The sequence below is a fragment of the Gordionus sp. m RMFG-2023 genome, chromosome 5 (assembly GCF_954871325.1).
Source record: "Gordionus sp. m RMFG-2023 chromosome 5, tfGorSpeb1-WG-v2, whole genome shotgun sequence".
NCBI classification, from domain to species: domain Eukaryota; kingdom Metazoa; phylum Nematomorpha; class Gordioida; order Chordodea; family Parachordodidae; genus Gordionus; species Gordionus sp. m RMFG-2023.
Window position 1 is genome coordinate 18,606,295 of NC_088779.1, and position 13,771 is coordinate 18,620,065.

The 13,771-nt window shown below is 26.3% G+C and overlaps 2 protein-coding genes across 2 annotated transcripts; one reads left to right on the forward strand and one right to left on the reverse strand.

Annotated features, from left to right (window-relative positions):
• Positions 1–2,444: 2,444 nt before the first annotated feature.
• LOC135930226 (uncharacterized) lies at positions 2,445–3,994 on the forward strand. The gene is made up of 3 exons (XM_065467009.1): positions 2,445–2,779; positions 3,190–3,340; positions 3,692–3,994. The coding sequence occupies exons 1-3, from the start codon at positions 2,445–2,447 to the stop codon at positions 3,992–3,994; spliced, it is 789 nt and encodes a 262-aa protein (XP_065323081.1).
• Positions 3,995–7,495: 3,501 nt separating this feature from the next.
• On the reverse strand, positions 7,496–13,246 carry LOC135929772 (uncharacterized). Its single transcript, XM_065466482.1, has 9 exons — positions 12,546–13,246; positions 12,344–12,502; positions 11,060–11,178; positions 9,549–9,734; positions 9,385–9,501; positions 8,981–9,151; positions 8,794–8,931; positions 8,482–8,531; positions 7,496–8,417 (listed from the first exon to the last, which is right to left on the reverse strand). The coding sequence occupies exons 1-9, from the start codon at positions 13,012–13,014 to the stop codon at positions 7,643–7,645; spliced, it is 2,184 nt and encodes a 727-aa protein (XP_065322554.1). The 5' UTR covers positions 13,015–13,246; the 3' UTR covers positions 7,496–7,642.
• Positions 13,247–13,771: the final 525 nt, after the last annotated feature.

Below are 13,771 nucleotides of genomic sequence, written 5' to 3' on the forward strand. Positions count from 1 at the left end.
TTAAGAGACATGATAAATTGCTTTGAATTATTAAACGGGAAACACTATATTTACGGCGATAGTGATTTCATTGAATTAATTTGTATATTCGTTAAAACATAAATAGTTATACCAAAACTTGAATTAATAAAATAATAAATGTTATAATTGCTTATTTATGTGTCTTATTAATTAAATATGGAAATTAAACAAGAATTTACACATAAGATCCCTAAGTTAGTGGGTCCTCTTACTGAAATTTATTTAGACAGAATATTAAATTACTTTTCGACCAGTACATTATCGGACTCTATTAAAATTAATACTTTGCTTAATAATTTATCAGACGAAGTTTTTGACGACATTAAGGCAATTTGTTCTGATACCGATATTTTAGATCTTAAAATTGTGATTAAAAAGTTAACCTATCTTTTACCAGCGCTAAATTTAAATACTTTAATTAATAAATTTAATCTTCTTCAACAAAACTCATCAGAGAGTTTTATGCTGTGGTACATTAGAGTATCGAAACTTCATAAGAAATGTAATTTTTTGGACGATAGTAGATTAAAAGAGAAATTACGGACATCTACTTTAAACGATAAAATTAAATACAAATTTTCCAAAAATTTTGACCTTACATTGAATCAGATGGTAGAATTAGGGGTGAAACTGGACTCTAGTAATATTAAGTCTGAGGATAATGATATAAGTTATATAAATAATGATAAAAAGTCTGATAAAGATAAAAATTTTTGCAGTAGAAATGATAATAATTTTAGAAATAATTTTAGAAATAATTATGATAATAGATATAGAAATGGGAATTACAATAATAATTTTAGATACAATTATGGTAATAATAATTCGCGATACCACGATAATTATAACAATTATAACTATAACAATTATCGCTATAATAATAATAATCAATCGAATTATGGTAGAAATAATACATGGTATGATAATAATCAAAGAAAACAAATCCAATACGGTGACGGAAATCGTAACAATTACCAATCTTATTACAACAACTCAAATAATTATAGAGGTAATGATAATAATCAGAGAAAGCAAATACAATATAACAACAACTCAAATAATTATAGAGGTAATGATAATAATCAGAGAAAGCAAATACAATATAATAACAACTCAAATAATTATAGAAGTGGCGACGAAAATAATAGAAAGCAAATACAATACAATAATGATTACAACATGAATATTGAAGAAATTATTGAAGAGAAAGTTGATTCTACAAAGAACAAAGATGATAATGATTTTAATGTCAACAATTTATCTGGTGACGTGATTAATGACATAGATAACGCTTTTATGACTACTTTAAAAGTGAACGACGTTGTTACTTGTATGCAAGTGGACACTGGATCCAAATACACTATTATACCTCATGGTCTGGCTAAAAAACTTGGTATTAGAGATCTTAAGAAATCCGAGCTACAACTCACTGCTTATGATGGGAATTTAATCAAAATCATAGGTACTACTCAAGTTAAAGTGACTTATGATGGTATTTCCAAATATTTACAAGTGGTAGTGGTTGAATCAAGTAAAAATGCCTTGTTGGGACGTACGTGGATCAATGCTTTCAAAAATATTTTAAATAAATTTATAGCAAATATTGACACTAATTATGAAGATGAAATAAAAAAATTGATTAAAGAGTGTGAATCGAAATTAACTAATGGGCCAATCAACAAAGCAAGTGTCAAGTTACATTTAAGAAGTGATGCCCAACCTAAAATTATACCGCCTAGACGCATTCCTTATTCAAAAATTAATCTTGTTAGTAATGAACATAAAAAATGGATACATGATAAAATTATTGAGCCGGTGAATGATGTTCGATGGGCAAGTCCTGTTACCGCTGTCTACAAAGATGATGGGAGCATTAGGCTTTGCGCTGATTTTAAGGATACTGTAAACCCAGCTCTAGAAGACTTTAGATACCCTCTACCACGAATTAATGATATAATTGCTAAACTTTCGGAAGGAAAGAAATTTACGAAGATTGACTTTAAAAATGCTTTTTTACAGATTCCAATTGATAAAAGTTGCAGAAATATTTTAACCATATCTACGCATAAGGGATATTACCAATTTACTAGACTTCCTTTTGGGCTTAAGACCTCATCTGCAATTTTTCAACAGATTATGGATCAAATCTTCGGTGACATGGATGACGTTACATTTTATATTGATGATTTACTTATAACTGGAAAAAACGATGAAGCCCACCTAAACAACATAAAAAGTTTGATAGAATATCATCGTTTGGGTTAATACCTAACTTTAATAAAAGTGTGTTCTTTAAAAACAAAGTGAGGTTCCTGGGTCATGATATTGACGCTAAGGGGATTCATGCTAATCACGACAAAATTGAAGCAATAATTAATATGCCAGAACCAAAATCAGCTGCTGAATTATCAACATTTCTGGGAATGGCTGGCTACTATAGAAAATTTTTGAATAATTTTGCGGAAATTGCCGATTCTCTTTATAAGATTGTCAACAAAGAAAAATGGGCTTGGAACCTAGAACACTCTAAAAGTTTTAATGATCTAAAGAAGTTAATTAGTCTTCCACCTGCTTTGACATATTTTAACCCTGAATTACCTATAGGGATAGCCACTGACGCATCAAAATGTGGTTTAGGAGCTGTACTATTACATATTGAAAAAGATGGTAAAGAAAAACCTATAGCTTTCGCGTCGAGAACTTTATTAAAGTCTGAAATGAACTATACCAATATTGAGCGTGAGGCTCTCGCTATAATGTTCGCTATAAAGAGATTTCAGGAATATTTAATCGGCACAAAATTTACAATTATTACTGACCATAAGCCTCTAGTTCACATCTTCACCAAGGGTCTTAAGGATAATAGCACCATGTCGTTAAGACTCCAGAAGTGGAATATTACATTAGGAGGATATGATTTTAATATAAAGTATAAAGCCGGTAAATATAATGTTGTTCTTGATTGCCTTTCGAGATTACCACAAGAATGTCGTGATGAAACTATTGAAAATGTAACCATTATAAATGAATATGAGGATTTACCTATTAACTTTGATCAAATTCGTGATGAAACTTTGAAAGATACGGAATTAAAACAAGTCATAAATGATATTAATAACAACAGACCTATAATGAATAATATTATAAAAACATTGAATTGGAATTAAGTATAATTAAAGATTGTCTTTACAAAAGCAATAAAATCATAATTCCGTCTTCTATGAGAAAAACTGAAGGTCAATTGGGAGCAGGAAAAATCAAATCCTTAGCCAAAGATTACATGTGGTGGCCTGGCATAAATAATGATATCGTTATGGAAGTGAAAAGTTGTGACGATTGTAATATATATCACGATAATCCTATAAAGATACAAAAACCATGGGTTTCGGCAACCAAACCGTTTGAAAGGATACATATAGATTATGCGGGTCCGTTTTTCACAAAAAATTGGTTGATAATAGTCGATGCCTACAGCAAATTTCCAATTATTATTCCTGTTAAAAATATTACGACTAATGTTACTTTAAAAGAAATCTTTAAAACTATTTCGCTATACGGAATACCTGAAACTATAGTTACTGATAACGGCACTAACTTTACGAGTAACGATTTTGAAAAATTTTGCAACAATTTTGGTATTAAACATGTGCTTACATCTGCTTATCACCAGCAATCCAATGGCCAGGTTGAACGCATGGTTAGAACGTTCAAAACACATATGAAAAGGAATATTAAAATAGACCCAGATATCGCACTTAGCAAATTTTTACTTAATTACAGAAATACGCGTAATGATACTACAGGAGTTACACCATCACAGAGAATGTTTAATCGAGATATTAGAATTAAATGGGACTTATTAAAACAGATGGAGGAGAAGGAGAATAAAATAAAAGTTACTTTACCACGAAATAGAACTTTTAACGTAGGAGATTTTGTTTGGTATAAAGTACAAGGTGATGATAAATGGTGAAAAGGTATAATCACACATAAAGAAAGTGATATGATGTTCCAAATTAAGACTGAGAAAGGTATTTTGAGGAGACATTTAGATCAAATAAGAATTAGAAACTGTTTTAACACAATTATAAACTATGACTCTAAGGATTCTTTTAAGGAGGGAAGTATGGACAAAAATATAAAAATTAAGATATAACACCTATCTCTAGACCTGTGCGAATTAAAAAAAAACCTGCTTATTTAAAAGACTATGTAACTTAAAATATAAAATAAATGTTAAATTGCATAAACTAAATTAAATATTAAAACGCTTATATTAAAACGCAAAAAATTAAAACGCTAAAAATATAACAATCTTATTGATTTATCATTCTTCATTTATTCTTATGATGAACTATTATTTCTTATTCGCAACTTATTTATGATAATAACAATTTCGGAAAAATGATAATAACAATTGAGTACTATCAAACAAGCTATGATTAATGGAGACAAATTACGATATGGATATCAAGCTTGGGATTAAACAAACCAACGTGCAAAATCGAATTGATCAAACCAACGATTGGGACAAGCCAACGTTACGATGATTTGTGATACAACTTTATTACCAAAATGATAAACCACTTGGACAACAAACTCTCTATGACTTCTCCGATGAAATTATCAGAAGAGGGAGAATGTTGCGTTATATACTTTTTGTTTTTGAATTCTTTTTGTTTTTGAATTTTTATTATTTACTATAATCTAATTTTTGTTATTTGTTATAATCTAATTTTATTTTATAAACGGCGTAACCTTACTTTTTTAATATTATTTTACTTTTTGTATTTCGTTTATATTAATATTATTTTACTTTTTGTATTTCGTTTATATTCTAATTTGGACTTATAAAAAATGTATATATGCCGTATCCGGTCCTGAAAAAACCCCGGCCTGTCCTGAAAAAAATCAGGACCAAGCAAAAGGTACCTTGCTGGTCTCTGATATACATATTTTATCGTAAGTGGACCTTTATTTATTTCTTTTATGATTTCACTGAAATAGGATTTATATTTCTATATATATTTAAGAGTTAACATGTCTTTAAATAGCTGCTTTTATGGATAGTCAAAATAGAAAATAATTTTTCATTTCTACAATATTTATAAAAGTTGTATAGTATTACTAAATGTTTTAATATTAGTTCTTAGATTTAATGCATATTGAAATAAATTTCGTTAATAAGATTGCTGGGAGACTCTGATGGAAATATATTGCTTGGATCATCATATTAGGCCTCATTGGTGCCTGTCAACTGTTGACAAGGAATTGATGACAAATATGACTTAAATTATAATTGATAATTATTTTTAATAAAGATTACTTATTGATTCTAAAGAAGTATCATTGCTAAGCCTAAGTTTATCAATTTTAGAATTTAGTCTGATAAATGATTAAAGTTGACTTGTAAAATATCCATTTTTGATTCAGTTTAATTAAATGATCTAAGAAGCCTTTTGGCATCATTCATTACTTCAACAATATTTAGATTTTTGTTAAATGAGTAATTAAAAAATATACTTCATTAAAACTAATGAAATAATGAATAGGGTTTGTTAAATTGATTAACACAAATATTTAGCAGTATTAAAAGCATTTTTATCTATCCATCCAATAATAGTTTTCAACTGTACCCTTAGTGCTTTAAGAAAGCCTATCTTAACCTTTTCCCATTTTTTTAAGGTAGTATTAGTATATTAATATTAAATAATTGATATAAATATTTAATAATGATATCTTTGCAGAAATATAAACAACAAACAACTTTATATTCATATTCAACAAACTTAATATTAAAAATAGAATTTTATTGAGATATTTATTGAAATACTAAATAATTTTTGAAACTTTTAAACATATAATCTGTATTTTTCTGTTCTGGGAGGGGTTCAACCCTTCCCCAGTCTATAGCTATTTGAAAATATTGAGATCCATAGTTTACATTTGATTTCTTATAAAGCATTAGCTCTTCGATGGGACAGTAGAAAATCTATTCAAACACTGTAAAGATTTGGTAATTACGAGGGACAATGATTTTATTGTTTTTAAAAAACTATTTGTTTTTCCAGACTAGTTAAATTAAACAGCTTATCACTAGGTGTGCTAAAATCTAACGTACGAACGATAAAAAAAAATACGAACAATCTATCCAAACACAATGGCTTTAAGAATTCAATAAGCGATATTAGTAACCGTATAGCGCTTACCATAAAGTCACTTGAAACAAACAGGGCCAAGAGTTGCTTGGTCAAAAATTTAAAATTGAGGTAGAAAAAATTTGCGGACACCTTCGGCATCCATGGCCTGCCCTTTGGCTGGATAAGGAGGTGTGGATTTTTTGATTCCATTTTTTGTTTCATAGTTTTTACTTTATTATAATTTACAAAATCAGAATCACTTAATTTAAGCCTGAAGTTTCATTGATGACATTAACGAAATCTCGAAGTATAGGCAATATTTTTTCTGTCTAATATATTAAGTTGGTCGTTTTAAAAATCGGCTCAAACTAGCAATATAGCATCACTAATAGTGACACGGTGTCGAGATGAGCGCTATTTAGAAGAAACTAGATTTAAAAATATTAATTTTGACGTTAGCACTAGCACATTTGAGATATCTTCATAATTTTTTATATATGAACTATCTATGATATTAACATATTTTATAATCACCTGTAGCGTAACTAATTTTTTATTCAGATAAATTATTATTTCTATGAATAAATTAGGATTAAATAAAGATTAGGTCTATATTATATAATTTGATGATTTATAGTAGTTACCTTGAGTTATTTTACTTTTAGTTAATAAATTCTCATAAATAAAATTTAAAAGGAGAATTTTGAACAAAATTTTTTTATAGTGTTAATTTAATTTCACTTGCATTTGGTTTTATTCAATAATTTGCTCACAAAAAATTCTGAGTAAAATTTTCTTTAAGCTATCATTTGAACTAGTATTATAAATTTTTTTTTCCGGTCATGGGTTACTTTATTTGAATATTTACTGAAAATTTTTACTTATATAATCTATAAGCTTTTCTTATATGATCGTTTTACCCAGTTTCAACAATTTTGCACATGAAGCACTCCAATTATAGACAGGCGATACTATATTGAATTTTATAAATAATGTTCATATTGCTGATGTAAGAGGCGAAAAATAAATTATGCCCGAGATTGATAGATTATCTAGGAATGGGCTACAAGGAAATTACTCTAATACTAAATAATAAAATATCAGGAAAGGTTTATATATATATATTTTATATATAAGCTGGCTATGATTCTGTCATAAATACATAAGATATTTGATTATTCCATTTTCGCTAATTATATATTTATTTATAAATGGCATCTTGTTCAATATACAAAAATCAAAACATCGGAAAGAATTATCTCAGAAATCTTATATTATGTTTATTTTACAAATTGGTTTTATGATAAAACTCAAAACAAACATTGTATTGCGTGTATAAATAAATAATCAAATATTAATGATAAATTGAAGTATACATAATAATAAATATATAGTATTATTTATTATATAATATAATTTGTATGTAAATAAGCCAACCAATTTTATAATTGATCTTAAAAATCAAAAATATAAAAAGGAAATTATTTTTTGTAAATAGGTAATTCGTGTTTCTGGCCTTCGACAATCGCTATGGGTTTACTTAATGACATTTTATTGTATGAGTTTGTTTGAATCTTGGGTCTGAAGGATTTTGTAAGATTGTAATTGGGCCCCTCAAATTTTTTGAATAAATTTAGAGATTTGCTTGAATTTTTTAAAGCAGAAGCTTTCGCAGCTAAATTTAGAGATTGGACAGGTGTTTTAGATTTATTAAATGAAAATGAAGAGTTATTTGAGAAACATACTGGAGCAGGGGCGTTTTTTCTTTGATTTAAATACATATTAGAATTTGAAAACATTTTGATTTTATCCTTTATTAGAGGTTGTTTATTTGTTAAACTTATTTTAGCATTTGTAATCGATTGATTTGCAAACTTTATATCTTTGGGTAATGTGAGATTGGGACTTTCATCTATTTTTGGATTTAAATTCTGATTTGGCGAGATTAAAGAAGAATTAAACAATACAGGTTTCTTTGAGGTTATATTTAAGTCTGATTTAAAAAATGATTTAGACTTTATTTTAAGTCTCGACAAAAAATCTGGGGGCAAACTAGTTTTATCGAAGCTATCATTACAGGAAGAGCTTATAGTATTTGTTGGTGATTGTGAAAATTTGTTTCCTAATCTTGAAAGGGATAAAACTCTGGCATCCCTAAGCGATAAAGAGTGAGATGTTATACTTATATCTGTTAATGATGTAGGAGACTGTTCATAGGATGCAGATAAAAAATCTTTCTTTGAATTTTCTTTTTGTCTAAAATATAAAATGTCATTAAATTTTTTTAATTATTATTAATTTAATATAATATTATACATACTTTGATAGTAACTTATTGTATAACAAAATTTGTTTTGTCATTTCAGATATCTAAAAATATGAAGATATAATAAGTATTATAAATGTCTCAAAATCAATGTAAATTAAAGTCCCAAAACGTTTTCAAGTAAAAGAAATAATTTGATTGAAAAAATATTTAATTAATGAGTAAAGGTTAGGCTGGTAGTTAATCTTTAAAACCCAGTTATTCTTTTAAAAAATGCAAGTGTGATGTATATAACTTTAACAACCAACATTAACTTTGAGAAATAAATTTAAATTTATTATTTATTTGTACGAAATATATTATAACTTGACTAAGAGTTAATTCCATATCATTATTATTTTTATCCCAAATTGGGTGTCGAATTAAAACATCATTTTTTATTGATTTTTCATTTGTTTCTTCTTTTAGGTTTGTTTCAGATCGCGAATGACGGAAAATTTGGATCTTATGATATAAATTAGATACAAGTCAATATAAATTATTAAACGCATACATCTTTTAAAAATAATTCAAGTTTTGATTTAGCTTTTTTTCGTCTTCTTCGTGTCTCCTGCACAATTTTTTGCAGAGATTCGTTTTTTTCTTTTAATTTGTCAATTTCGCTTTTAAGCAAATACATAGATACTTCAGACATTGATTGAACTTGGGATAATTGTTCTTGATGCTACATGACATAAATGTAAAAATCAGTTTTATTGATATAAATCATTCAAGCCAATTAGAGCTTAGGAAAACTAAAAATCCATATGAACGCTTATCTGTAAAATAGTTTTTTTTAAAATCAATATCCCATACATAATAAATAAGACTTTTCGAATTAAAAAATAATTTTTCAAAAGTGAAACTAAAAGACTATGATTAACTTGGATATATAAAGGATAATGTGAATAGATTAACTTGATATAGATTTCTAATTAATTCTTCTCGTTCTTTGTGTCGCATTCCCTTTTCTTCATCTATCTGTTCAAAAAGCCGATATCGTTGCTTATCATATCCTTGTTGCATATTATATATCTATCATGATGATTATATATATATTTGCATATATTTTGAAAAAAAACTTCATGATGCAAGTTTTTTATATTTTCATTTGCCAAATCTAATTGCTTTTTAAATTCTTTGCGTTCTACATTCCAAGATAATTCAATGTTAGATCTTTTTTCAATCAATTTTATTTTTTCGGCTGCACTGTTTCGCCTATTTGAATCAATAAATTCTACCTTGAGGCTATCAACTTTTTCTTCCAACTGTAAAATATTTAATGCAATTATTAAGAAGTTACACATCTAATAAAGATTATATAATTCGAATATTAATTAATTTTATGTATAATACACATATATTAATAAATAATGTTACGTAATCTATTAATATAAAATTAATGTGTGCATTTTTGGTTTTTATATATAGTGAATTCCACGCCAAATACGACACCTTTAACTCTAACCCTTCAGATATATAATATTACGGATAATCAGTAGCCATTTATAAAAATTCGAAATAAAAATATTCATTAAATAATTGAAATATTATAATAAAAATAAATCAAATGTTTTATGTAGAGAATGGGGATTTCAGAAAGTGCGAAAGGAGGGTGTTAATTCACCTATATCATAGCTCGAAGATTCCCAAAACTATAGATTATCTATAGTTTGCACCATACTTAAAGCATTCATCAAATATATAGATCATTTTGAAACTTAAACCATTTAATCTTGTATTCAATTTTTGAATCGAATAATTGTATTATTCGACAAGCGACGCCCTAATTTTACCTTCCCTATAATCTTAATGGTGATTCAATATTAATTTTAGATTAACAATCTTGACTTTATGAAATTCAACAATAAAAATATAATAAATATAATATAAAAGAAGGATTTGATGGTTGATCTGAATTAAAAACTCGACTTAAGTTATTTATAAAATTTAAAAAAATATAATTTAAATAAAAAATATTTTTCCCATATTTTTTAAGTAAATATTAATTGTAACGAGTAACGTTATGCGTTATTTTTATAAAAAATGTCCCAACTTACCCAGGTCTTCCCTATCTCCCAACAATGCTAAATTTAATTCATGACAAAAAGTTTAATAATATTATTTCTTCAAAGTAGATGCCTGAATATTTCTATCAGTTCTAATATGTGCTAAACAATGGTTTCCAGTCATATCGCTTATATAACAAAAATTAAAAATGTACATTTGTAAAATTATTCGGTAAAACTATTTAATTAAAATATTTTTCTATTATTATGAATGCAAAACTTATTGATATTATACATGTATAAACTAAAATTAGAATTGAAATTTGGAAAACTAAAAACTTTATTACTCCCAAGAATGATGAAACTAAGTAAAAAATTTGGACAATTTTACTAAAGAGGTAGCTCCTGATACCATATCCCGGTTATAGGCGTCATTGCTACCTAGTGTTTTTTAGATCCAAATTTAATATCTCATTTTTTTCTCCATTTTAATTTTATTGAAGTTATAACTTTATATGAAAATTTTATAAAAATAATATATTAGTGTTTAAAATCTTGTAATATACTAAAGAATATCACTTTACTTGCTTAATGGTAATGTTATAGCTTTGTTTTTCAATTTTCCATCTATTTCGTTCAGTATCTAATAAGTGTGTAAGATAATTGTTGGATATTTTTTCTTTTTCACAATCAGATTTTATATCTAAATCATATAAAATTATTTAAAACTTCTTGTGAATTATTTATTATATACTATTTTTTAAATAATATTCTACTTATAAAATAAATTAAACTTAAGTTTATATCCAAAACATTTTATTTGAATAAATCCATATCCTGACTAGTTATATAAAAACAATTCATGCATTGCGTGTATTCACTAATATATAGATCCAACCTCATTATCATTTTGGCACCTATGTGAGGAATTTGAAACAATAGAAATTAAGTCAATTTTAGAAAATTATAATGCTACTTTAAAAAAGAAACGAAAAAAGAAATGCGTCAGCGTATTACCTTGTGAAAAAATAACCGCGTTACTCGCTATTCAAAAAATTAACGCGTTACTCGTTGAAAATGTTAACCCGTTACTCGTTACTTAGATACTAAATCGATTTCTTCTATTTGGGTAAAAAAATGTTTCATACTGGGGCCAGGACAGAGTTAAATGATCTCCACCATGAGGAAATAAGTGCTATTGACATATATTCTATATAAAATAAATTATTGATTCATTCAATATTAATAAGATTAACAATCTTGACTATATAAAATTTAACAATAAATGTAAAATAAAATAAAAATGAAGAACTTTGGTCGTTGATCTGAATTAAAAAATAGCTATTATATTATTTATAACATTTAAAAAAATATATAATCTTATAAAAATTATAAAATATCTTTTAAGAAACTATTTTAGTAAATATGTAAAAAAAAAACCATATATCAATTACAGATAAACCTAATTGTATTTGTACAAGAATATTAAGTTAGCTAAGGATAATTTTTATACATCTCAAAAGAAAAACTTCGAAATCAACTACAGTAACGGCCGTTATCGTTACTCAGAAAAAAACCTTTTGAAACAAGTAATGAATGGCGTTCCTTTTCCTCAAAAAGATAATCGACGTTTGTTTACAGCACTAGAAGATTTTGATTATGACATATTTAATTCAAATAAATATGGTTCGAAACGAACCATTGAGTATAAAAAGAGTTTAAATTATTTTTTCTAGATACACTTACTTGTTATTTTACTATCAAAAAATATATAACTATTTTATAATTGTTTCTAGGCAACTTAAATTTTCGTTGAATAATTAGTATATTCTATTTAAATTTATGTATATATGACGAAATGCTTATACTTTCAATATCTTGAGTTAAATGAGTAGAATTGATATCATTTTGGTAATTTTCAGCCATAGTAAGCAAATGTTCCAAATTTATAATTTTATTTTGCATATTTTTGTTCACAGTCTTGTATTGCTTTAGCGCATATGCTAGATGATTTGTCATCTTTATTTCTAAACGGATAACCATAATTAAATTTATTTTGAAAAAATATACTTTTCTCTAAATAATTAGTGCACCCCGAAAGAGATAGACTTCTATTGATTTTTATAATCTGATGATTTGCATAATCATGGATATTTGGTAAGCTAAAGGATCTACGTATACTGTTTCTTATAAAACTTTTGTAATTTAGATATTTTTTAAAAGTTGTAGAATAATTAGACGCATCTTTATTAAGTTCTAACCAATTATTTTTAATTATTAACAGCCCCTCAATTTCTCTTTCTTTATCTTTTAGTAGTTCTTGGAGCTCTTGAACTTCTTCATTTTTTGCCTTTAGATTCTGAGTTATATTTTGATTTTGCACTCGAATAAAACATATCTGCTGCTCAAATTCCAAAATTTTTTCATACGAAATTTTTATTTCCGACATCATAGTATCAGAATTATTCTGCCATGATTTTCTGTCATCTTGATAATACAAATTCATTTGGTTAAATTTATTCTGAGCCGATTTCAGCATATTTGAAATCTTTTAAAAATTATAAATGGGAAATATATATGATTTACACCTCATTAATTTTTCCAAACAAATCTATGGTTTTCTCTTTGTATTCATTGCAAATACCTTTAAGCTTTTGAATCTCAGCTTCTAGATTCATGCGAATTCCATGGAGGTAATTTTCTCGTTGCTTTTGATTTTCATGTAATTTTTCCTTCAATATAATTTAATATTAATAAATTTTTTGAAAAAATTATTTAAAATGAATAAAATTTTGAGCAAAAATAAGTTATATGCCTTTGATTCTATTATTTGCTCTCTTATAAAATATAATATATTAATGCTTTTTTTTAGTAAGAACACCTTTGTTTCATTCCATTCGTTCTCTTGCGTTTTTAATTTTTTTATTAAGTCTTCATTTTTTTTCTTTAAATCTTCTAACTTTCCATTCAAAAGAGTTTTCTCATCAATTAGTATTAAACAATCGTCTGAAATAGCCTTTTGTTTTTCTAACTAAAGTATAAAATTATAATTGAATATATTAGGAATAATCTTAAAATATTAAATTGTTATTATCCTAATTTGATAATTTAAAAAAATATATATATTAAAATTAAATATTATCAGGCATTCACGGTTAGCGCGAATTCGGGTGAAGTATAAAAAAATGAATGTAAAATTATTATATTTATATCTTATTTTGTATTCTTCGACGCGAATTCGAGTTAATGTGAGTGAATGGGCAATATTCTACTTATAGGCGTATCCAAGGGGTGGG

Coding starts and splice junctions, on each gene's coding strand:
- LOC135930226 (XM_065467009.1), top strand. CDS start 2,445: ATGGCTGGCTACTATAGAAAATTTTTGAATAATTTTGCGGAAATTGCC. Junction 2,780..3,189: donor CGTGAGGCTCTCGCTATAAT/GTTCGCTATAAA, acceptor ATTGGAATTAAG/TATAATTAAAGATTGTCTTT. Junction 3,341..3,691: donor ATAATGATATCGTTATGGAA/GTGAAAAGTTGT, acceptor GCTTATCACCAG/CAATCCAATGGCCAGGTTGA.
- LOC135929772 (XM_065466482.1), bottom strand. CDS start 13,014: ATGCTGAAATCGGCTCAGAATAAATTTAACCAAATGAATTTGTATTAT. Junction 8,532..8,793: donor TGGAATTAACTCTTAGTCAA/GTTATAATATAT, acceptor TCATATTTTTAG/ATATCTGAAATGACAAAACA. Junction 8,418..8,481: donor TACAATAAGTTACTATCAAA/GTATGTATAATA, acceptor TTTATATTTTAG/ACAAAAAGAAAATTCAAAGA.